Source organism: Echinococcus granulosus (assembly GCF_000524195.1).
Source record: "Echinococcus granulosus chromosome Unknown EG_S00093, whole genome shotgun sequence".
In the NCBI taxonomy this organism is placed as follows: Eukaryota; Metazoa; Platyhelminthes; class Cestoda; order Cyclophyllidea; family Taeniidae; genus Echinococcus; species Echinococcus granulosus.
This window is the reverse complement of record NW_020170473.1, coordinates 54,285-78,544: the sequence shown is the minus strand read 5'-3', so window position 1 is coordinate 78,544 and position 24,260 is coordinate 54,285. Positions and strand designations below refer to the sequence as shown.

The 24,260-nt window shown below is 41.4% G+C and overlaps 1 protein-coding gene across 1 annotated transcript in view; it reads left to right on the top strand. All coding sequences in view use genetic code 11, as the record gives it.

The window, feature by feature from the left end:
* Nucleotides 1-1,357: 1,357 nt before the first annotated feature.
* Nucleotides 1,358-24,260, top strand: part of EGR_08001 (Neurogenic locus notch protein) — a gene marked incomplete at both ends in the record, with an annotated part of 41,510 nt that continues 18,607 nt past the window's right edge. The window contains 16 exons of the mRNA XM_024497250.1: nucleotides 1,358-1,450; nucleotides 3,588-3,682; nucleotides 7,527-7,774; nucleotides 9,339-9,623; nucleotides 10,034-10,689; nucleotides 11,699-11,839; nucleotides 12,719-12,880; nucleotides 13,737-14,083; nucleotides 16,662-16,842; nucleotides 17,818-18,011; nucleotides 18,892-19,112; nucleotides 19,192-19,508; nucleotides 20,074-20,586; nucleotides 21,479-21,688; nucleotides 22,334-22,636; nucleotides 23,969-24,254. Of these exons, the coding sequence (XP_024348313.1) occupies nucleotides 1,358-1,450; nucleotides 3,588-3,682; nucleotides 7,527-7,774; nucleotides 9,339-9,623; nucleotides 10,034-10,689; nucleotides 11,699-11,839; nucleotides 12,719-12,880; nucleotides 13,737-14,083; nucleotides 16,662-16,842; nucleotides 17,818-18,011; nucleotides 18,892-19,112; nucleotides 19,192-19,508; nucleotides 20,074-20,586; nucleotides 21,479-21,688; nucleotides 22,334-22,636; nucleotides 23,969-24,254 (4,252 nt within the window). The remainder of the gene's footprint in view (nucleotides 1,451-3,587; nucleotides 3,683-7,526; nucleotides 7,775-9,338; nucleotides 9,624-10,033; nucleotides 10,690-11,698; nucleotides 11,840-12,718; nucleotides 12,881-13,736; nucleotides 14,084-16,661; nucleotides 16,843-17,817; nucleotides 18,012-18,891; nucleotides 19,113-19,191; nucleotides 19,509-20,073; nucleotides 20,587-21,478; nucleotides 21,689-22,333; nucleotides 22,637-23,968; nucleotides 24,255-24,260) is intronic.

Genomic DNA, 24,260 nt, shown 5'->3' with positions numbered 1-24,260 from the left:
GGGTCTTGCATTGTTTAGGAGGGAATGGAATGTGGTGATTCAGGTAACGCATATGAATCAATCACTCAAAGGATTTTTTGAATGTGTAGAACCGAACTTTGAACGGGACATACCTCTCGAAGCATTTCACTGAATTGGTTTTTTGGAAAAAATACAATTGACCTTCCCCTTAAGATTATCGGTGCTTTTTGTCGGTCTCTGAGGCGATACTCAGACTCTTAGGTTGTTTTATGGAGTCTTTCTCGTTTCTAAGATCTGTCTCCAAATTGCTACCGCATTCCACATTAAAATGGTTCCTCATTTTGAAGAGCCCCTTAATGAAGCCGTTTGCGTTGAAGACTCTAGGTCTGGTCCTCCAAATACTCATAGCTACGATTTCAGTGGCAATTAATCAACATACTTTGAAGTTGCCATTCATTTACAAAGTATGTGTTATTCGTGTCTAATTGGGGATTTTGGGCTCTAGTAAAGAGTAGGTCATGGTTGCTTTTACGGAAGCATACTTAATGTTGAAAATAATCAGGTGAAGAGAAAGTGTGTTCGCTATTACAATGCCAATTGCTCTACTGAAAAGACCTTTTCAATTTGTTCTTGCTAAATAACATGCAGTTGTTCCCGATAGCGAGAAATTTCTATCGGTTCGGTAGTATAAGTTCCGGTAGCATAAAAAGTGGCAGTAAATTTTGGTATACGTACGAATGGTAATATTTACGACTGTCAACTTTTAGCCAGACGGCTCCCATTCCTTAGTCGAAACGACAAAAAGCTACCCCATACACACCTTTGAGGGGTATGGGTTTTTAGTTTACCTCCCTTCGAAGGCATTGGCTGAGGATTTTTTCTAGAAGTGAAGTCCATTGTCAGCGTAAGTGAGTAATCATCGCGTGTTCCCGAGAACGTACATAAATTTCCATCTACTATTCGTTTATTTATTTGCCGTTACTGGTAGTGCCATTTTCTCATGGTCAATTCGGTGCTTATTGCTAAGCCTAAATTAAGCTTATTCTATTTGTGGATCCAATTTAGAAGAATCTCTAATTTCTTTTAGTTTAGCTTCCGCCCATCGCTGGAGTTGAGATTTGGTCCCGATAATACCTTGGTCTCCTCCGTTAATAGACCAGTTAAAAATCAGCATGCCCTGCATAATTTGGGAAATGGTAAGTGATTTTAGCTAAATGACACCTTAAGAAACTGTTTGGAACTGAGTCGTAGGCGTTACTGGCCTTACTATGCGCCTACACTACCCAAGTGCCATCCATCAAAGCAATGTTGAATGCAATTAGGGACTTGAATCAAGACCGAGACTGGCCTATCGCACAATAGGTAAAGTAGCCCCAACACACCCAAGCACACACGCATGTTTCCCATCTTGGCATCCGCCGCTACCCGTCTAATCGATTGGGGTGGACGTCCGGGCGGTTCGGGTGCACGCCTGCCTTTGCGCACGCGCGTACGCATGCACAACCCTGCTTCTAAAAATAGCCACTCTGTTGACAGCTGCCAGCCTCTTTCCACCTGCTTACATTTCATAACTGGTGGTTTTGTTACGAAGACAGAATCGACTGCATGGAATAGTACAAGCTCTTGTGTTTTGATAATAGATTTAACTTTACTAATCCTTTTCTCAGTGTGATAGTTCCTCAGCAGCAGTTATTGCTGCTTTTTTTGGAATTGATGGATAGAGTCAGTGGCCAACTGCTGCGGCACAGTATATCGAGCGCCTTAATTTGCATTGTGTATAGAATACTTAAGAATTGCATGTTACTTTGAGAAAAAAAGGGAAAATTATTTACCAACAGTTATGTGATTTGCATTAAAACCTTTAAAAGTCCTATTCTTTTATCCATTTTGTCTTCAGTTATATCGTTCACTGTGTCAAAGTTCTTGATGATAACCTTGTTTGGACCTCTTTAGACATGGTTATCCAAGGCGTTCAAATTTTATGAGTGAATTCTATATGAAACATTTACCAACTAACGGAACCTTAGTGAAAGTTGAGAAATGCTTTCGATAATGTTGAGTAACATTGGAATACTGAATGGGTTGGTAATATTAATTTCGATGGTGATTTCGTAGATTTGCTTGACAAACTTGTTTCTGACAAAGTCTCACTGCCCCTACTAGTCTAGAAGCAGCTATCTTTGAACGTGGTGAATGTGACAAATTCAAAGAGAGATATAATACTTTAGTGGCAGATCTTCCCATCATATCTGTATTACCCTGGGGAATGTAAAATGGTTAAATTTGTGGGAATTGTGGACCGACTGCACTCTATAAAAGCACTTTCCTTGGATAGGTAACATTCCATTACTACTCCCATTAAAAAGCATTGAGAATAGTGCTATTAAGCTGCGCACAATGCAGCATTTTGATACGATTGCTTTATTTCCATAGCTGTGTGAGTTTCATCGCAATCCTAAAGGGTTTGTGGATAAAAAATGAATCTTAATTAAGAGGGTTTTCCCCTTTTTCCCCAGGGTTGTTATTTCGAACATCTAACAAAGTACATCACCGTTGATCATGTACCGATTGTATATCTTTGTAGTCTCCATGTAAAAATGGCGTATTTTTGAAATAAAGCTCTTTTAACGGCTAGTTACTTCGGTCCAATGCTGCACAAATTCTCTTTTTTTTACGTGAGATTTTTTCGTTTTCTGGCTGCATTTTTGTATATTTAAAAGAAAGTTTTTGGAGCAATAGTTTTATCAATTGCTCAATTCCTTTTTATTGTAAGGGTAGTGAAAGTGACCATTCTAGACTTGCATTCTGCGGGGTTCTTACTCCTAGGTAGCCACGGTTTCACTTACGGCCACCGTGTTAGTTACTCAGTCCCGGTTCTTGTTTCTGCCAATCCGATTATAGACTGGCTGACTTGCTGCCCGAAAAAACTTTCAGTTATTCCTTTCCCTCTCTCACTTAGAAGATTGCGAGCCTATATTTGTTTTAAGTTTATCAGGTCGCTAAGTGGAAGATCTCTTTTGCTTTTTTTTCTGTACGAGAGATGGGGATGCAATAAAAATAAGCAAATGGTAGCTAATGGGAAAAGAATCAGGTTGGATTTGGCAATACTTCTGCCAGGCAATTATCAATTAATTCTAGAACAAAATGGAGAAGGTATTCTCGTTCATCATATCCATGAAACAACATTGTTGTCATCTCAAATCAGATGATTTGTTTTAATGGGTAGTGTGTTGTCGTAATCCACGTCTCTATGGTGTGTGTGTGTGTGCATATCGTTTTATATAGGGATTTTAGGAGATGGTGGTCATTGTTCGCAGATAAATGATGACACGATTTAAATTACGGTGGTAAAGTGGCAGTTTGAACCGCGCTCTATGGGAAGTGCACATTCTGGGTCAGTCAAATGTAGCAATGACACTTGTTTGAAGGAAATATGAGAAATGTCCGTGTTTCCACAAAGAGTATTTCTTCATAGTCGCAATTTTTTACCAAGAATTGTCATTTCTAGTCAGCGTAAAATATTCACCTGTACCTGTTGGAAGTGTGTGCACGCGAAGAAGGCAAGGTGTCGACTGAAGGTATTTGGAACAGCGCGGTTTGACTGCTAAACAGCTTTTTTTCTACAGCCTCGGTATGGAAGGTATAAGCGAAAAGAACATTTGTTCGTCCTTCAGTCACCGTCTGTTGGTGATACACGATCAGATTGCACCCGTTTACGAAGGTATTCTCAATGAAGCATCGAATTACCTCTGCATCTGGCAGTTGGATGTAAGCATGCGCGATTGCAGTTTCTATAAAGTTATCTACGGAAGTGCAATGAATTAGGCTCGGTTACTTGGTACTGTAAGTAGATTGCTGTGTCTCAAAAATTGTCAAAGAAAGTCATGTTTGGAGAAATATAGACATTCAGATGGATTGACTAGTCTAAACTCCATTCCACGAAGCCATGTAACGTTAACGCTGTAGTGAATGTTGCTTTCAAAAGGAAACTTTTGGCTTTTTGGTATATTTTTTAGGCAGTCACTGTTAAATCCACACATAGAAACATCCCGGAGTGATGGATCGTAAGGGGTGAAGTGCAATTTCCCAGTATCAGTTCCCACCCAGATCTGACATCCATTTCAGAAATCAAGAACCTTTTGTTGTTCAATCGTTAAACGAATCTGATGCTAACAGTGGAATTTGAAATGATGATTCCTAGGATTGAATGTACTCGCCTTTTCAAAGTTCGTATATGTTTTAATCATTCAATGAAAAGACTTCTTATGTCGTTGAAAAACGCGTTAAGGCGTTCTACTTGGCTTGAACCGTCATGCTGATTTGAACCGGGGAAACGGGCACCACTTTTCTCGCAAGAAAAAAACACCAATTCCAATGATTTTGAGTTTTACAACGCGATGTCAAATAGTCCGATTGGAAACACACATACCCTCCCTTTGCGTGTGTATTTGCATGCGTGCAACCGGTTAATTTAATTTGAGTACACTCGATAAAATACCCCGCTAACCAGCTGGATACTTTGACGCAGAACCCGGCGGAGTTCTTGCTCTAAAGGTTTTTTCACTCATTACTTCGGGTGTCTTATGCAGCCTTGGTAATTCTGCAGCGGTCAGACTAAATGCAACAGTGCCTATTTCGAAGGCAGCCAAAACAAAAAACTGCATTCATGTTGGAAAATTTCTACTTTCTGTGAATCAGGAGGTAATTTCAACCTCAATATGCATAATATCATAAGGTTACGAGGTAAGGGTCCCCCCCCAGTAGATTACTGTTTTTCTGTTAAAAGAGTTTGTTGCTTGTGTGAGATTTCAAATAGCATGGATAAGAATGAAACACCGTTGTTTAAAGTGTTGGTGATACTTTGGCTTAACACTTAAGGGTTTCACAATTTTAGTAACCTCTCAAGGCGTTCTGCCATGTTTTGCTCCAAATAGTCGCCAAATGAGAGGCTTGTAAGTTGTTTAAAAATGCACCACTTTTTCTTCTCCAAGCGCTAATTGTTTCACCATTTGAAGCGAAAACAAATACTCTCACTCTGCGAGGTTTTACTCCGTTTGATATGGGTGTCAATTAAAATTTGGAAGAAGCCCTGTTTCAACTATTAGTAGGACGAAGAGATACAAGGGATGAATTATTATAATCAGTTAAATCATTGTCTTCAAAACGTCAATCTTTGTTAGTTTTTTTCCCGATGAATTATACAATTGGTTTTCTTCTGGTGAATATACAAGCTGCGTCAGTCACTGGAGTTTATTAGCACTTTAATTTAAGGAAAGCAATAAACAATAGAATCATTCAAATTTTATGCAAATTTTGCACACATGTTTTTACTTGATACCTTCGTGTAACAGGCTTTTGTGGTCCGTTAATTAACCACAATTTTTGTCTATGGTACCTCAAACTTGGTGAAAGAAATTGACTTTCTGCCACCATCCAATTATTTGACCTATTTTCGCCCTTCATTTATGTGAAGAAATTTTCTAGAGAAGACCAAGGACTCCTCTCCAACTTTCAATATGAAGGATTTGAAGCGTTCATATCGGGGATAGGAGAAACAGGCACAAAGTATAATGTGAAATGCTTATGGCTTGTAGACGTTTCACTTTTGATACGGTAATGTGTCCTGATAATTAATACGTTTTCCTGTGATATGTCGTAAGCATCCGCTCATGCATGTGGACGTCGTACTCCAGTTGAATTCGCAGGTCGACCGCAAGATATTACGTTTCTAACTCCTCATTATCGCTTTTATTTAATGCATTTTCAACTTCGCTAGTCGCCAATTTTAATCTTATTAAAAAGCCGCCTTTTTGGTAATGCGTTTCAAGTAAGGTCCACGCATTCCCATAAAGTAACTACTTGTCAGTATTACGCATCCTTAATCTTTACCTACTCCTTTGATATCCACTTCATTGGAGTAATGAGGAGTTTCTCGTATCTTCATCCATCCTCGCAGTACGTTCACTTTATTCTTTAGTCTTTTAGTTGCGTTTTATCTAAACTAGTGTGGTGATTTGAATATACAAACACCCAAACCCATCTGGCGCATGCGTATGAATGCTCGTTTTACTAGTGTTCGAGGGGTTGTCAAATTTTCCTAAAAACCATTGAGATTACATTGCATACATCGCTCTTCGGTACGGTGTAGAAAATCAGAACATACTGACGGAAAATTGGGCAATCTGCAATAGACACAGGGACCATTCGCCCTGGGACCGCTTGTGCTTCATCACTGGAATGCATTAACCAGAAGTGAGGCAAACACCTCTCGTCTGAACGTCGATCAACGTGAGAGAGATGAGTAATGACCCCCGGAGTTTAATTAAAACGAGGGAAATGAGTAAGTGGGTTTAAGCTAGGTATATGCTTCAACTCTCTAGTGTTTAATAATGGGATTCGGGGCCATCCGAGCGTTTGTTTAATAAGACACACTGCGATGATCATTTGGGAATTGATGCTAAGCATTCGCCATATTGACTTAATCGACGACATGCTGAAGCCATACGATCCATTTTAGAGTACATCGTCACGACCGCTCTCGGATCTCAGATGCCTCACCATGTTGTTTTCTACCAGGTAGGGACTTTTCGACCTTTTTGATTCACCAATCACGCTAATATATGTCGGATAGGTAGTTGTGAAGTTGGCTGATCCATACAACTGACGGAATCCATGGAAATAGGTGCACCGCACATGGGTCTTAAGGGTTGGAAAGGTCAATCAGGGAATATGTGTTCCAATTATTTGGTTTTAATTACTAGCTTACAAGAAGAGAAATTAATTTAACCCAAACTTTTATTTCTTTTCACAATTTTGCAAATTTGAAATCATCAAATTACTAGGGTGTCATCAATTTGATATTCAATAGCTAACTGTAGATTAGTGTTTTACTTCAGAATTTTACCATATTTAAGAACCTTTTAAATTCGGTGGGTCAACAAAACTTGATTTTGCAAAGATGGTTTCAAGTGAAATTGATTTTAGGTTATAAAGCAAGGGATATTGCAGTTGTCTTTACGTTTTCCTGACGAGAAGCACATATCCCACGTTTCAGTTGATTGCACATTGCTGGTTACATTTTGGCAAGTCGAATCCACGCATATTTTAGAGGAAAAATGAATGGAAGGGGCCTCTAGATATTTGTAATTTTTTTTATCAGGATTCACAATTCAAGACTAAAACGCGGTTTGCATGGGTCGCTCGTAGCATAAAGTTGGAATCCACTAATAGGATAGCCGTGAAGTTTTTAATTTTGTGCGGCATTAGAAGTAAAAAAGCCAGGTGTTGTTGCTGATGCTTCAATTCCCAAGGGCGTTGGTCACCACGATGGTGGGGCCATCGGTTAGTCATCGACTTCGGGGGCGAAGAGATTACACAAGGTGTGTGATTAGTCAGCACTACCGCCATCAGTGCATCTACCTTTGACTCGTCAGTGGCTCTCACGCTCTGCACCAATCCGGTGTCGCGTGTGCCGCCCCGAGTGCAGTGATTGGTTATTTGAGAGGCATTGCACGTGTGCGACAGAAATGTTCAATGCGTGCGCCAACGCACACTTCCACGATTAGGCGTAGGAACGCCGACGTGCATGTTCGCAAGCATTCACGCATAGACGCTCATATCAGAAGCTCGGCCTTGGAATACCATCAAGTAACACAGTCACTGTCATCTGAGTGGAACAGTCCTATCTCTCTTGCGTTCGCCATGCACGAACGTAGAGCTCTATGGAGTTTCCTGCACTTACTTCCCCTGCTCCTCTTCCTCCTTCAACCGTCATATGGAGACTATGTGGTGAAGGAGGTCGCTGAACCTGGACGTAAGCCATGTCCTCACTCCCACTCCTTTCGTCTAAAACAATCTTAGTCACCAATTAGTGCTAAGTAAGGAGACGTATAAAGTCATAACGGATCATCCTAGTCTTTGATGGAGGGAAGTACCACTGTAGCCCCAACTTTTATTTATGGAAGTAATCAATCAACAAAATTAGTCAACACCATGAATCCCAAATCTCTTCAGCTTTGAGCTGTTAGTTTTTCTTTTCATTTTGCCATAACTTGTTGAGAAAGCTTTGTTTTTTCACTTTCTGATACGTCAATGTCCCTTATTTGGCGGATCAATCTCTCAGTTGTTGTTTGTGTAAAATTCAATTTTTCTGATAAAGGTTGACTTTTTATTGCATGAACGTACTGAGACGAGTTTAAAAACAAGGATTCGCAATATTTGCTAACTCCGATTGTGCGCAACTCTCACCTGCATGCGTTAAAAGTTGAACAAGAAAAATCTACTGGTCTTTTTTGGGTTCCGAGTGATTTTTTTATTAATTATGCATTAGGATGAGTGATTTTGCAACTTACCGAGAAGATTTGTAACTTTGTGCAAATCCATTGAATCTAATCTCCTACAAAGTGCTACTGCTCCTTGTTGCTGGATTGTTAGTCGATATTTCAAATGAAAGCTGGCAAGCTCTCTATGCCAGTATGCCTGGCTTATACTACACTTAATTGTGCTTTTGTATTTCTTTTTTTGTGAAAAATGTGCATTTGTATAATGTGTGTGCAACACCATGAGGTAGGGCACTTTGTCACCAAAATATTAAAAAAAATACTGCCTCTGGACACTGCAGTATTTTTACGTGGTCGGAGTCAACCAAATCGTGTACGAGACGAATTTGAAAACAAGTTTACAAATAGCGCTCTTGCGCTACATGTCTACATAGTTTTATGAGAAAAATGACCGGCAGAACATCACACCCCCCCTCCCACGTCCAAGCGTAGTAAAATTCCAGCGGCTAGTAGCGTGAGTGTCTCGACCCCAACATGAGAGGCTACCAACTGCGTCTTTATATTAAGCATGTGCCATTTGAAGACTTCATTTTGTTGTACTTTTCGTCCCAAAGCACAAATTCTCTCAGTGACACACCAAAACCAGAATTATGTATTGGTCACCTTTCATTTAAGCCCTACGCCTTTGCTGGTACACTGCATCAAAATCTGCAACTTTTCATCTCATTGCATATTTTAGATTTGTGAATATTAACACTACCATCTTAAAGAAAAACTTACTCAATGTAAACACTGATTCTGAAAAGAAATAATTTGCAGTGATGAATTGATGTTTCTGCGCCTTACCGCAAACGCTTTTACTCTCACGGTGCAGCAAGACATAGTAGCGTACCCATTTCCGGAGTGGGAAGGGCCATGCGCAAGTTCCGCCATGGCAATTCGCACTTGGGAATGGAGAAACCAACTCTTTTCTACCATTCATTGATAGCCAGCATTATCCGTTGCCACACACGTAAGCGCACATAGCATGCTCTTTGACTAAAGACTCACTAAAACGACAATGCCTTTGACATGGTGCACTCGGCTTCAAACTTTCAGGCTATCTCAACCTCCTCGATAAAGAAATGGATCTGAGATTTGAGCGCGATGCAGAAGGCGAAGAGGTGGGATCCGACTTCCTTTTTGTACGATTGGACTCAACCTACGGGGGTCCCTTCGCACATGTGTCACCTATGGATTTAAGTAGCAATGACTCGCTCACCTCCCAAATGATTATGCCCTCGGGTGAAATGTTCCCTTGGTACTCTACCATTGGACTTTTCGCTCAACCGACACCAGTGGAGACTCGTAGTTGTCCCTGGAATACTTCCGCCTGTCCAAGAAGTGCGTTTATACTTGCTAAAATATATGTTTCCCTTTTGGTACTTTTGAACTGTGCTTAATCTTCTAGCAGCTAGATGTCAGTTTAATATTTTTAATTTCGTGGTCGATAGAAAGGCCAATATGAATATGCATATCTGTATCCTATTTGCATTTGGTTAATAGTCACCGTCGATACTAAGGAATTAGTGGGGTTTTATGCTTGGCCTGAGTAGCCAGCAAGCCTGGTGCCTCAAGGTCATTTGCTAAGACGTCACCGCTGCATCTGTTTGTGTGCAAGTGTGTGTGACTGAGTGAGCTATGCAAATTTGGCATTGACGCTTAGCTCGTCAAATGATTCCATAGCACTCCATCTATGGGTACGATTTGAAAGCACAAGGCAGTTGAAATTCCATTATCATCACTGTCATCAGATGAAGTCTACCTGCGGTTCAACTTTCTTCTCGTGGAGGACGTGGACAGAACAGTGGGTGAAAGAGATCCATTCAACCTTGTCACTGTGGAGCCGCACCTCCGCGTTGACTACGAGCCCGCCTCTGGCATTGTGCGGGCCTCATGGGCCAATCATGTCATCTCTGAGGCGTGTCTCCCTGGTGGTATTTCTGATTGGACCACTGTGGAGGTAGTGGTGAAACCAGACACCGGAGAAATGGATCTCGCTATATCAACCCCGGAGGGTGAATGGGCTTTTGGGAATATACGCGTGTTTGTCGGTCCACAAGTCTTGCCAAGTTCCCTTCCGCCCGCTGGAATCCACGTTGGACCTACTAACCATACTCGAAGAGTCCTCACCGCCGTCAGCGTTGCTAATGAAGAGATGACGATCCTCAAGCGGTCCCGAAGGAATGTTTATAGCTATGAGAGGGGGGCTAACGTCTCAGTATTGAACTTTGAGGGTACTAACGGCTTCGTGCGCTACGATTTTCGCAATCGCATCAAGCTGCCGCGGTTGGACGCGGAGGTGGGGAGAGAAGAGGTAGCACTGGATTTTGCCATCAAGCCAGGTGTCACCTCGGGCCTACTGTGGTTCGCTGAGGGAACTGCGTCCAAAAGTTTCATCATTATCAAGGTGAGTGTTTCCGGCGAAAAGGTGTTTTGAGGTAAACTTCTGTGAGGTCACGTGCTTCGTCATTTGTCCTGGGTCAGGAGCTAACGAAAAAGAAAATACGCTACTTTATGATGTAACTTTGTGCATCGACTTTTTAGGGCTAGTAATTTTTCCTGTTATAATCATACATATGTATTGTAGCACCCCTAAGCCATTCACAAAGACTTGAAAAGACGCAAAGTAGTCCGTTAATGCAAAGAAAGACTGGAAGGCTATGAGTACGGACCAAATGCCTTGGGGCATCAAAGCGTTGCTCGGAAGTGCGAAGACGGAAAATCCCATGTTGTTAAATACATCGATACGAAAAATATCCTTTCAATACATGGCTCTTTGTGGGGCTTTATCAATCGTATCAAAAAGGATCAGGTCGTATCACAGAGATAATGCTGCCTATTAGTGGTAGCATACGCTGTAGACTTGATTTGTATTCTCGAATGTAGGGATCTCTGCAAGACGAATTACATCGAAGAAGAAATGATTTGGGTGGAGGAGTATTATGTTCCCAGGATTTGATATAACCGTCACTTTCAAGACTATCTACTGAGCCGTTTTTTAAGAACCATTTGAATTGGTTAAAATCTGACCCTCAATTAGTGGCAATTTTTCGGAATTCTAGATTGGAGATCCGTCAAAGGTGTAGAGAGTATCTACAGATTCAGATATCCATGACAGATGCCCTATTTACATGACTTTTTGCTTTGATGAGTGGCCAATGAAACCGGGATTGTAGTTTTTTTTCAGATAGTTTGGCTATTATTGCCACTAATGCCGTTCCTTGAGTCTTAATATTCCATTCAGTAGGTAGCATTTATTGGCATTATACAGAAGAGCTGGATAGCTAAAGACGTGGGAGAGCGACATGAAACACCAGGATAACAGCTAAGCCAAAGGAGGCTGAAATGTCCGTTTTGTTCAAATATATCATTGCAACTTAAACTACTGAGGTATTAACAAAATAACTTTACCACAGGATTCCAAGCTCTATTACAAGTACATCGAGTACGATGAAACCCATGGAGCCAAAAGGATACTTACCGAAGAGATCGTCATCAACGAGACCTTGGAGCCCGGAAAAACGCATCGTTTGCGACTTAATCGCTACCAAGATGTGGTATGTGAAATATTTCACTTCCGCTGTCGTTAAAAAGGCGTATAAAAAGCAATTAGGTTCAATGGCGTAGCTTTTATAAATTTCTTTGTCCAAAATATTCTTTTATAATAAATCCAGTGGAAGAGATTCCTTCAGTTTTCCAAAAAAAACGCTCAAATCAGTAATGCATTCATGTGACAAATGGCAGTTTTTGCGACAAGATGGTGCTATTTTGACCAAGTAAAACAAACCCAGAAAGTATCTTAATGCAATATCTAATTATTACAGTAGCTTAGCAATATGGTGGGTTGGTGAATTTACCAAATTATTCAAGGGAATAATTGTGTAATGTCAGTGACATCGACTCATCTATTAGCTTGCTAACCCATTTTGTCTATTCTTACAATTGCTGGTATTATCCAATGCTCCTACAGTCTGCGATACGCCGCCTGAAGTGGACTTTTGAAAGTGCTTAATTGCGACTTTTTCGCTCGAATTAATCGCGACGACTTGGGAGCAGTTGTGGAAGGCGTAGTAAGAGTACAGCCCACAGTGAACATTATTCTCAAATCTAAACGCGTAGAAGCGTGTGATTTTTTGCTCAGGCAGACGTAATTATTCACCTCCCTCTATCGATTTGGTGTCGGATTCGACCCTACAGGTGACATGACTCGCTTCCAATTGGCAACTCAATCAATTAGGTTTACTGGCTTCGAATAAGTGAGACTACTCATACATAACTGGCATTTCATCATTTAAACTAAAAGTTAGATTTCAAAAGAACTAGTGTTTGTGTGCGAAGCGGAAAATTTCAAAAATCAAACGATGCCTTGAAGTGAAATAAAAAGAAGCTATGAATCAGAGCCTCCTTTGGGAACTCTTGATCGCTTCTTTTTCCAGCTTCGACTGAGCCTTGGCACACAGCAAAGGTTCAGGAAAATTGTCTCCGGAAAGGCACCATTGATTCCAGAGAATGGAGTTATCTACATTGGTGGTTCGGACAATGCTGCGATTTCAACTGATGGTGAAGTAGCTCGAAACTTTGACGGTAGTGTCACTGTAGTGAGTTGCTTTTCTTACACTATCGCATGTTCTACCTTCGCTTAATCGGTTTTTGAGTAAACACTTGAGATTACAGCTGCAGTTGCGTTTCCAGAGAGGCCTTGAAACTTTGAAGTTCTTGATTCCTAGTCTATGAGCTGCTGGTGTGGATACCACAGCAACGAGAGCTTGTCGTATGTGAAGGCATAACAGTACTTTTTTCCCAGGTCAATTTTGGTGGGTTAAGTACAGCTTAAATTGTCACTTGGATGTTGAATATTGTGAAGGCAAAAATGAAATTTCATTACTAAATTCACATTTAGAATAATTCAGTGGCCATTCGATCCTTGATTCTCGCCATAGTTTAGCTAAATTTGACGCTGTTTGAGCCGCACTGGAGGCGTTTAGTAGAAAACGTTTTATTTTTTGTTTATTCGTGCTCCTTAATTGAACCTGAACTTTGGGAAGTACACGTCCTAGATCAGATAAGACAATCAAGTAAGACATTGAGCAGACTTTGCTTTGCTACGCTGAAAAACACACGCTCTTGTCAGAAACGCTCTCCAGAGTGGTTTTTCAGTATGACCATCTATTCCTTCGTTAGATTGGTTTGGCTTTCAATTATAATTAGTCCCAGCCATTTAAGGGAAGGAAAAAACATATAGTGGATACAGGACAGGGCTCAGCACCTACCTGTTTCCAAAGATCAGCGGGGGTCCTTTCTTAAAACCCTTTAACATCGAAGAAGAGAATCGTTGAATAGTGAATGAAATTTTTTTCAGTTGGCTGAGTAACGAACCACACAGTTTTTAATAGTCAAACTGGCAAAAAAGTTCCGTTAAATCTTTGTCATTCTCCATATTTCGTCCTTCAAAAGGCAAAGATTACTCAGGAGGGTTCGGGCATCTCGAATCTAAACATGTTGGAGTTGATCCGCGATCCAAATTGGACGCGTGACGTATTACGTAAGGGGGACGTGCAATATGAGTACCACATGCCTTTCCGTCCTTCACCGCGACTCCGACCGAAAGATTCCTCTCTCCTCATGCCGACGGCATCAACAAGAGGCCATGCGGGCATCACGTTGCACACCTCGCCCATGCCCGTCACCTTCATGGGCACCCAATCTTCAGTGGTGCGTTTCGACACCTGGGACTTCTCCGTCTTCCATTCCTTCGAAATCGAGTTCCGTACCTTCGAACCCAATGGCGTGCTCTTCTTTGTGTGAGTCTACCCCACCTTCATCTGGTTATCCATTCGAAATCCACCCGTCCACCTCGGATCCCTAAATCTTTCCATTTCTCTGTGCACACATCTATTCATCTAGCTACTTCCTTTTGCTCCATTGCAGGATTCGAAACCGCCTTCCATTTGTGACTAAAAGAGCACTGTTAATTAAGTTATTTCAATCACAGTTACTGGTGGTAATTATACCATCAATCAGAAATTATCCGCCATTTTCACACCCCTGCAATGTTTTACCGTCGAGTCGTTATGAGATCTATTAAATGATGTCTAAATTCATCGTTTGGGTTACTGTGAATGGAAGCCAAAGCTAAATGCCTGTACTGTCGGATGATCGATCATTGAGTAAATCATTCGGCAACTAATCTTGGTAACGGTGAGGTGTGGTACGCGATGTTTCCTTATTTGTCCATTACAAATTGTGCTCAAAATGCGACCAACTTTTAGCGGCTGTTAATTCTGCAGTTTTCTACTCTGTGTAGCAGTAATTTTCACGTTTTTTGTTCTTTAGCTGTACATTCCTACCCCCATACAAGGCGATATTTCTCGTTTTCATCGCTGATAAAAACATCTGTGAAGTGATAGTTTCGCTGCTACTTCTTGATTAAATTCATTAGTGTATTTACAGTGTGGGCTATATGTACGTATTTTCCATTTCAAAGAAATGCTCTAGTCTGGTGTGAAAACTATGAAAGCATGCATTTGAATATTTAATAATCACTGGTGAGAATTCCATTAAAGTTTTGGCCTGTAAGTTAAAACTATGGGTTTCGTTCGGTCTTTTGATAGGGCCTGTTGGTTGTAGCCATTTTAAGACAATGAAATCCTCTCATTTCTTAGTAAAATTGGTTTTCTTTCATTGGAAGAAGGAATGATGCCCTGAGGTTGAAGGGTCCCATGAACAAAAGGGATTTTCATTGCAGGACTTTGATGCATTAGCCAAGACACTTCATGTTATTGCGCCGTGTTAAATGGCTGTCTTTATAAGGTCGTTACTTTGACTGCAAAGTTACGGAAGGAATCGAGTTTTTTTCTATACTGGCAGTTTTCAAACAAGGCGTAAACCGATCCTGATTTATTCAATTTGTTCTTGCATGAATGTGATAGTGTTGATGCCTTTTTCGCGGTATTAAGAGCTCATTAATTTAAAAAATCAATTGAATTTGTTTGGTGCGCACAACTTTTGTGGCGCATAAAAATTAAGTTTGCCGTCGAGGTTTGGTGGGAGAAAAAGGCTCAATGTGTTCGACCTTTCCAGTTGCTGTTGATGAACCCCGAGAGTGGAGTAGTTATCGGTACTAAAGTAGCGCGACCACCGTCGCTCGGCCGCCCGAATTATTCCCTAGCTTACTTCACTGAGGTGGTGGCTTTTACAATTATCTTAGCACCACTTTATTGACTTAGTGGCTTAACCCTCACAACGAATTTAAATTCCAGATTTTTGTATTTATGTAATAGCTATGGTTAACATTGTTCTCCTGTGGCAGCTAAAATATACACCGACCTTTCCGGCGAAAAATTTGGGCTTTCGGGATCAACATTCTTCTCCGATTCACAAACCAGTTATAAAATTATTTTCCCAATTCAATCCCACTTAAGACTAGAATAAAATACCTTCACAATGAAGATTAATGCAATTTTGTGCACTCGTGGTAAACCACGGATAAAACAATTTCGTGATATAATCATACACGCACAAGAATGGGGTATTGGGGCTGTCAACATTATGCAGTTTTAGGGTCATTTTTCCTTCCCCCTCCCTCTTCCACTTTCTTACGTTCTGAGGGCACGTGATACTGCACTTTTTTCGACGCACATGCTGTGGAACTCTGCGTCGTCAGCCCGTCTTCATACTGCGCGAAAAAACTGATTACTTCGTGGGAAGCAGCAGCGGCAGACGATCCCACACCTACACGCTTATTACTGTGTATGTGTGCAGGTATACAGAAGTGCGCGTGTGTGCGGCACTACGTCCTCCGGCTATTGGCCCGTTCGTATCGATTCATCATGTGGGAGGCTGGTATAAGCCAATCCCCATGCAGTGTTGCTGATACACGCGAGTGTGTTCTGGAGGGTGGTGATCCACTGCTGTTTGCACCCAATCAATAGTCCGTTGGTCGTATTACGGGGATGAGGGGAGAGAGGGTAAAGCCACTTACACGGGTAATTTTCGTGGCTTTGTCACCGTCTTTTTCTGTGGCACACGCCCTAAACAAAACAGTTAACCTCACAATAATTCTCGTAGGATGTCGATCTCAGGAAACTTTACTTGTAATAAATGCATTTCTGTCGTTTGACAAGAGCTAAAAATTATTGACTTCTCTGTTGAAGTTTCGAAATTCTGCTTGGCACTTGACAGTGATTGGTTGAAATTGTAGTGCTATTGTTTTGTGAAACGTGTTTGATGTATCATCAACCCTTGCTTTGGTATATTTTACGCAATTTTCGTATGTATTATCGCTTGGTTATTGAGTTATTTGTTGAGAGCAAAAGAACTGCTCTTTGTTCTCTTTTGTATTCAACATCTACCTTGTCCTCTCTCGTAATGGACTTTTAGTGGACCGGATCGTGAGCACACAGACTTTGTGTGTGTGGAATTATTCGATGGAAATGTCTACTTCGCCTACGGCATCGGCGATCACTACAGGCACATTCAGTTGAACCCGACTTCCCGTAAGGTGAACACGGGAACGGCCCACCGAGTGTATGTAGAGCGAACGCCTCAGCATCGCTTCATTGTGAGTTTGTTGGTCCGTTCTTTTCACGACCTGATGATGCGCTAAATAAGTTGAAGCGGTTAGGTTATCCGGGAAGCGATGTCGATCTCAGACAAGGTAATACAGACAAGTAATTAGATAAGAATATGAACTTGAAACGTTAAAAGGTAGTAACATACCCAAACAATCAACATCCGCAAAACTCCGTTAATTTTCAGATATTGGTGGAATATTCGAAAAAAGAACACAGAACGACCACTTTAATTGCTATGCTAAACGATATTGTTCTAGCGCATTTGTTTATCTGGTCACCATTTTTGCATCATTTCTGGTAAGCATTTTAATTGTGACAAGAAAGTTTGTTTGACTTACGCTGATTGCTGGTTCTGTGCTTTATTCACGAACTTGATTTAGGTTTTTGTTTTCAACTGAAAGTTCCCAATAACAGTTACCTTCCAAATAAAACTAAATTGATAGGAGATATTTCGACTTATAGTAATAAATTTATGAAGCTGAATTAGCCATCAACAAGACAAAAAAGCATTTATGTTTAGGGGGCGAGAAAATGAAGGAAATAGTTAAATTTTAGAAGTCGAAGCTGTTGTTAAAATGTTTTTTTTTTTGAGTGTTTTGGATCAAAATCCAACTAAAAATACTTGAACAAACTATTGATTAATTGAGTTCTGAGCAAATCGGACTAGTTTCGGCTTGGAGGAGTGATCAATCTAATAAACTGGGTCTAGACTTTCTGTTGTTTTTCGGTTATTTTCAATTTACGTTTGAAGACGGTTTTCTGTACCCTTTACAAATTTAAAACCACTTTTATGTGAACCATTTTTAAATAATTATGAAAAATTTTTGAGTATTTTTTATTTATTTGGAATTGATTAGGTCGTAGATTGGATGTTTTTTGGCACAAAAGCTCAGAAAATGCCAACTTTGGATAGAAAGACGGTAGGATTTAATGGATTGTGTACTCCGTTATCATTGGGACAGGTGAAGTACAACGGGCAAGAGATCGATGTAGATCAAGGAACCTCGCGGCACCAGGCAGAATTCTCGAGCTACACCTACTTCGGTAGCATTGACCAGCCATCGCGCTTCCCCTGGATCGTCTGGTCTCGGGAAAACTTTGCCGGTTGTATCAACTTTATTCGTGTCAATGACGACAAATTTCTTGATCCTGCCTCGTAAGTTTATTTCCTTCTTCCTTAATATATCCAGACCGACAGGGAAATTTCCGACTTGCATATCCACGGATTCAGCCAAATCCACGGGCTTTTTCTGAACTTAGCTTCAAATCCATTATCCAAGCATTCGATTGAAGTTTAAATCGTCCAGATATCCACTGATGCGAAGCCACTTACTGATTCAAGTAATTGACCTTTGCCATTCGTTTCTGAATGAACTGCTAGAAAAAGTTTAACCCTAATTTGAACCATTTGGCTGTCAAAGAAGAGTCTTGAGTTAAAAATGTGTGAATTGAGCTTCACATTTACTCACAAAATCATCTCACGGAACTAAAATTTGTTCATCCGGTTAGTTTGTTGACAACAGAAAACTGTCCTTATATGATCGAAAATAACTAACTTCCCTTCATTATCAAAATGACTTATTTCGTTAGAAGCACTTCCTTGGAAGTTTGTATCGTATTTGCCTTTAACTTCTTGAAAATTGCGCTCAATCACTAGCTACATATTTTTTGTTAAAAGCAAAAGCAGTAAAGAAGCATTGTGAAGCTCGTTCCACGGAATATGTCTATTTTGTGCACTTTAATTTTAAGCTTTTTGAGGATTTACTAAACCCTTAACAATCTGTTAGGACTTTTATGATTCAGTAAACGGATACTACATGGTTTACATTGAGAAGCTTAAAGTATGTTAGCTGAAGGCTCTCCACTTATTTCGTAGATGTTGACTTTGAATGCGGATCTCAGTAACGTTGACCCAATTGAGATTGGAACCGGAACGTCTTTTGATATGTATAGAATAATGGCACTGTTTACTGAGTAATTTGTGCTTAAAGCTCGAAAATATGCCGTAACTTGGTCTCCTCTGTGTCGTTCACTAGTCGAATGAATCAGCACACTGATTTGAGCCGCGGCATACAGTTTGGAGTCTGCAAAGCTCCCGATCTCCGTTGCAACCGTGAAATATGCGGTGGTGGACAGTGTCACGAGCAATCCTATCCCTTCTTTGAGCCAATGAACTTCGCCTGTGATTGTTCCGCCTCGGACAAGACCTTCAGAGAGGGTGTGGAGGACATTCGACGCTCCGAAGCATGCAACCGTGGTAAGGGGTTTCTTTGGCCGCTTTTTACTTAAATATTTTCAGTAAAAATGTTATAAAGTTTTATTCCGCTACATTTAAGATGCACCAATTGTCGATTTCGATGGTGAAACCGTAATAATGATTGACTTTGAGCGCCAGATGAACACCCTGACAACACACACAGATGACATCAACCTGCAATTCAAGACGGACAGCCTCTATGCACCACTTTTTGTGGCTGTATCAACCGCAGAGAAGCAGTACTTCCGTGTGGAGCTCGAAAATGGTCTCATAAAAGTCAGCACCAACATGAATAAGGCCAGCAAACCACCTCGCGACGCTGTAAGTTCATTCACATTTGTCTTCGATAGAGATGAGCCAACAATGCACTTTGATGGGTGGCACACTATGCGAATAGTTTGCAATAAATGGAGCAAAATTATTCGCCCCAAGTTAGGCTCGCATGAGGGTTTCGAGTAGTTACATCAATGGCGTGCAGTGTATTAGTTCGGGTAATGCTTGACGGTTGGCGGATATACCTTCATTGACTTAAGACCTATTTAATGAGGGTATTTCGTTAGCACTTACTTTAAGCTGACAAATTGCTCCCTTTAACGTGGACCCTGCTATTAGAACGCATGGCACACGAAAGTGTGGCTTTTACGGAAGATTAAATAAAGCAAAACTTATTGCACTCTGAACGTTATAAGGTTTGCACTGCTGTCGTTGATGCGATACTTGTACTTCCTCCTAGGGGTTGTACTGCTGTGCTCAAAATAGCTTATTTTAAGCAAGAGGACGGTAAAATAAGTTAAATATAGTTCTATTCAGTCTATCGGTCTGTACATTCGTTCATCCAAACGTCTAGTAGACCGTCGTAAGTTTTACGAAACGATAAGAAATTCGGGATATCTACGGACTAGAAGGGTTGACCGCATTCCTTGCACAAAATATCCTACATCTTGTTTGGCATCTCTTCTAGGAATTTCTGCTGCAAAGTCCACGCTTGAACGACAACAACTGGCATACTCTGCGGATACGCCGTCGGGCCCAATTCCTCTACATCAGCGTGGACAACGCGAGTGAGAACAATGGAGTGTTGGTGGTGGAAATCCCCAAGGGCGTCTTTAACAACATTGCGCAGCAGATCTATGTGGGCGGCCCGATGCCAGAGAACTATGCCTCCCCACCCTACGGCAACATGGCGGGCTTCCTTCCCAAAGGATCCAAGTTTGTTGGTGAAATGCGCAATTTCTACTGGAACCAGTACGACTTCTTTGGTACTCGGCAACTGCCTACTCATTACACCACCGACGTCCTTACGCCGCGTCTTGAGTTGCCAACTTTCCCCAGTTGGCCACGGGAGCCCATATACTCCATTACTTGCACTTCCAAACTCAACTGGGGCACCATCCAAGTCCCCATGAAGGCTAAAGAGGCTGGGGACATGTGGCTGCTGGAATTCAAGACCAAATACGACGGCGTTCTTGCTCACGTAAGCGTGAACAGTTTCGACATTGACGCTTTAAACAGATGAGGAGACGGAGAAGTAGGGAAGATTGAAAGAGTTGTGGCTCTAACTTGGTGACACGGAACGGCGTTTCATTCAGAGTTTGAGCGCACATTTCCCCCTTTTAAGACCTTATGCAGTGCATCTATTTCCATGGGGCCCGTTAGGTGCATGGATCAGCTAATGTCACAACTAGTAATCCGACGCATGTTAGCGTTATTGGTGGAAAGGTTAAAAAGTACTTAATTGGTAGAAAATATAATCAAATGGGGTATCTGAGATCTGGGATGCGTTGTGACGATGCGCTCTGAAATGGATCGCATGCCCTCTTAATTTGTCTCTGCCTTGTCAGTGATTGTGTTGACACGCGTTCGGCTAGCGCTAAAAATTGGGAGGAACGTGAAGAATTATCTCCAGTAATTGCGTTGCGATCACGGCGTAAGGATTTGTTGTTAAAAACCCAGTGTATGCATATTTGCAGAGAGTGCTCTTTTGTTATGAGTATTTACAGAGCAAGATGGAATGAAAGGTTAGTATTAGTAAGAATTGTTCGACAGCAAACGAATTTGAATCGAGTCAAAGCATAGATGAAATTGGGCGATAGAAGAATCTTCGTATGCTGAGGAAAAGTGTTCACTAAGAAATGTACCGATTATCTCAAAGCGTTGGTATTAATGTTTCTGCCTGCTTGGGAGAAAATTTCTACTTATCTGTTTAGATGTGTAGCTTAACGCTGCATTTGAATTACATGAATCAGACTACATTAAAAAAAACATTTTCTTTTGTCCATCAAGTCGACGGGCTTTTGTTGAAATAGGTATGTGAGGTGTGTCTGTGGGCATTATGCTGATAGCCGCTCTCCCGTGTCCCAATACAGGCACGAGATGAGAATACGGGGTCGCACTTCACCCTGATGATACTCAAAGGTCGTCTGCACCTCATCTACTCAATCGGCGGAGTAACGGGTGTCCACGAGATCATCAACAGTCCTATCTCCGTCGCCGACAATCGTTGGCATCGCGTCACCTTCGGTCTGGACCGCGTCAAGGGTCGCTTTGTCATCATTGTCGATGATTCAGCCCCCGAGGTGGGTTCCAGTCGCCACACTAGCTGCTAATCACGTGACACCAACTGTCACGACTGGTCGGCCTCTTGTCTCACTTTCATTGAATCCTCATCCTAACCCTCATCTTAGGCTGTCATCATTGCCAAAGGAGCGGTGAGTTGCATTTGAACCACATCATCCTCATCGCCTATGCATTCAGCGAAATCGTTTCATTTCACACTTACCATATGCGTAACATCACCTTAGGTTAACACCTTTTTTCATTCAAAGTGTTCAGGACTAGTGGTAGGAATGCCGCCTAGGGTAAAGGGAGATAAAGAAGGAATTAGTAGGATTTTTGTTATTAACCCTTATTGCAGACGATCAAGGTGTTTACTCTTGCACCATACCTATCGCCACAATTGGTACGTCTCTGTGTTGTGCGGTCAGTGTGTAATTATTCAGTCAGAGTATCAATCTCTCTGTTGATTATTACTATACTTATCACCGCTTTCACTCAGGGTCAGTGTGTTACTCCTTCACTTTTTATCACCAAAACCTGCTGATTTGCATGACATTTTACCATCTGTATCTGCTTTATCATTCCTCCTTCTTGCCGCCATCACTCACTGTGCCCTTCTGGTACATACGGAGAGGTCTTTTAAACCCGTGAGGCTTGCTTTGTAGACCTTCGGGCACCGCTTGCAGCACAACACACTGAACTCGCTAACATTCGGTTTTGGCGGAGTGCCAGGAATTTGGAGTAAAATTTTGGAAATTATTCGCCTCCATGCGCCTACTTCCCTACCCAGCGGCTACGAGGGTAGCCCCCCGGCGCTCACCGGCTGCCTTGGCGGTTTCAGCACTCGCACAGATCGTTTTTTGGTCGATTTGCTGAAGAAGTACGATACACAGTTGGAGAGCTATCCCACTGGGGAAATTATTCGTGGCTACTGCCGTGGTGAGTTTACGAGCTCATTTGCCGTTAGAGTGAGGTTCGGCCGGCCTAAGTATGTTAAAAGTGGCTCCCTCCGTGAGTGGTTAGCGCAAGCGAATTATTGAAACAATGCTTGAGTACATTTTTTCATCTAGCCTCAAGGTTCGATGTTACTATCACCAATGTTGCCATCATTCAATTTACCCGTAAACAAGGCCTTAGTCTTCTTTGAGATCCTGCCGTAATAATAGTTCAAATGTTATGGATTGGTGTTCTATGATGAGGTAGTGGATATACTTAAAAGTTTCGCCATAAAATATGTAAAAAATCCAAGTTTCGAGCAAAATTAAATGAGTTATGCACCTTAAACCACCACTTTGTTTAATGCAGTGATATCCTTGCCAGCAATGGTGGCTCTTACAATAAAAGGCTAGCACCACCATGTACGGCTCAACATATTTCCGAAATATTTTGAGACAGGATAGCCGTATTTATTTATGTGGGCAATTTTTACTAACTTTATCCATCTTGTGCTGGTGTATTATTGTTTGGAAGTGCAATCTGCAATGGTGTAGCATATGCTAGCATTTCTCACTCACGTAGTGATTCTAATGAACCAATATTGACTCGATAACATCTACCGCATCTAGTTCGTCTCCTCTCTTTATATCTATTATCAGTTATCCTATTTTTTCAATAAGTTTCTGAATATAAATATTAAGTTGTTTTGCTAAAATGAAATGCCTTTATCACAAAATACTACTTTCCAACTAAAATCAAATTACGATATCTTCATTAAAAGCGGAATGTGTTTGCGAACCAGGTAAGAATGAATAGGTGACTCGCAGTAGATGCCTCCCCGAGAATTAGTCGTAGAAAGTTCGTATACACTCCCCATAGACTAGCATTTGCCCAAAGCACATTGCATTAACCTTGGTCTTTTTTCGATTTTTATCACAGATGGTGAGTCTTCCTTGTCCAAGCACTTTGAAACGCATGTTGCTTTATTTTTCGTCTTTTTAGTATTTCATTTCACTTATCTCCTTTTTGTTGTCCGTTCAATTCGTGCTTCCAATGTTGCCAAAAAGATTTGTTGTGGTTTAAATACGTCCCCACCATGCTTGACAGATGTCAACCATACATATATTCTATTCGTACTTTCGCATTTGCTGTGCACCAGCTGTGCTTAATTTACAGTACAAGCCATTTCTTTGTCTAACAACTTTATTTGATTTTAATTTGATCATGAAGTAGAGGTTAATAAATAACCTGCTTGCTCGCCTACCTTTGAGTTTCGCTTCTCACCAAGCCTCGAAAAGAGGTGAATAAATTAAGTAGGTATGATTGAATAGCCGTCGTTTTGCATGATCTTTTTTGCGCTCAAGCCCACAAAAAAAGGCAATTATTCTTGGTTATTTTGCCCTCCCGTTTTCCTTGTCGCAGACCTGGTTAGATGCACTCCCGACTACTGCCTCCATGGCGGTGTCTGTACCAAAATGAGTGAAACTCTTCTACACTGCGACTGCACCAACACAGGCTATACGGGCCTGCACTGCGAGGATAGAGTTACCACCTGCCCACGGAACTACTGTCTCAATGGTGGCATCTGCACCATTGTTGGCACCAATCCCGTCTGCAATTGCCAAGGCACCGGCTATTACGGTGACCGCTGTGAGT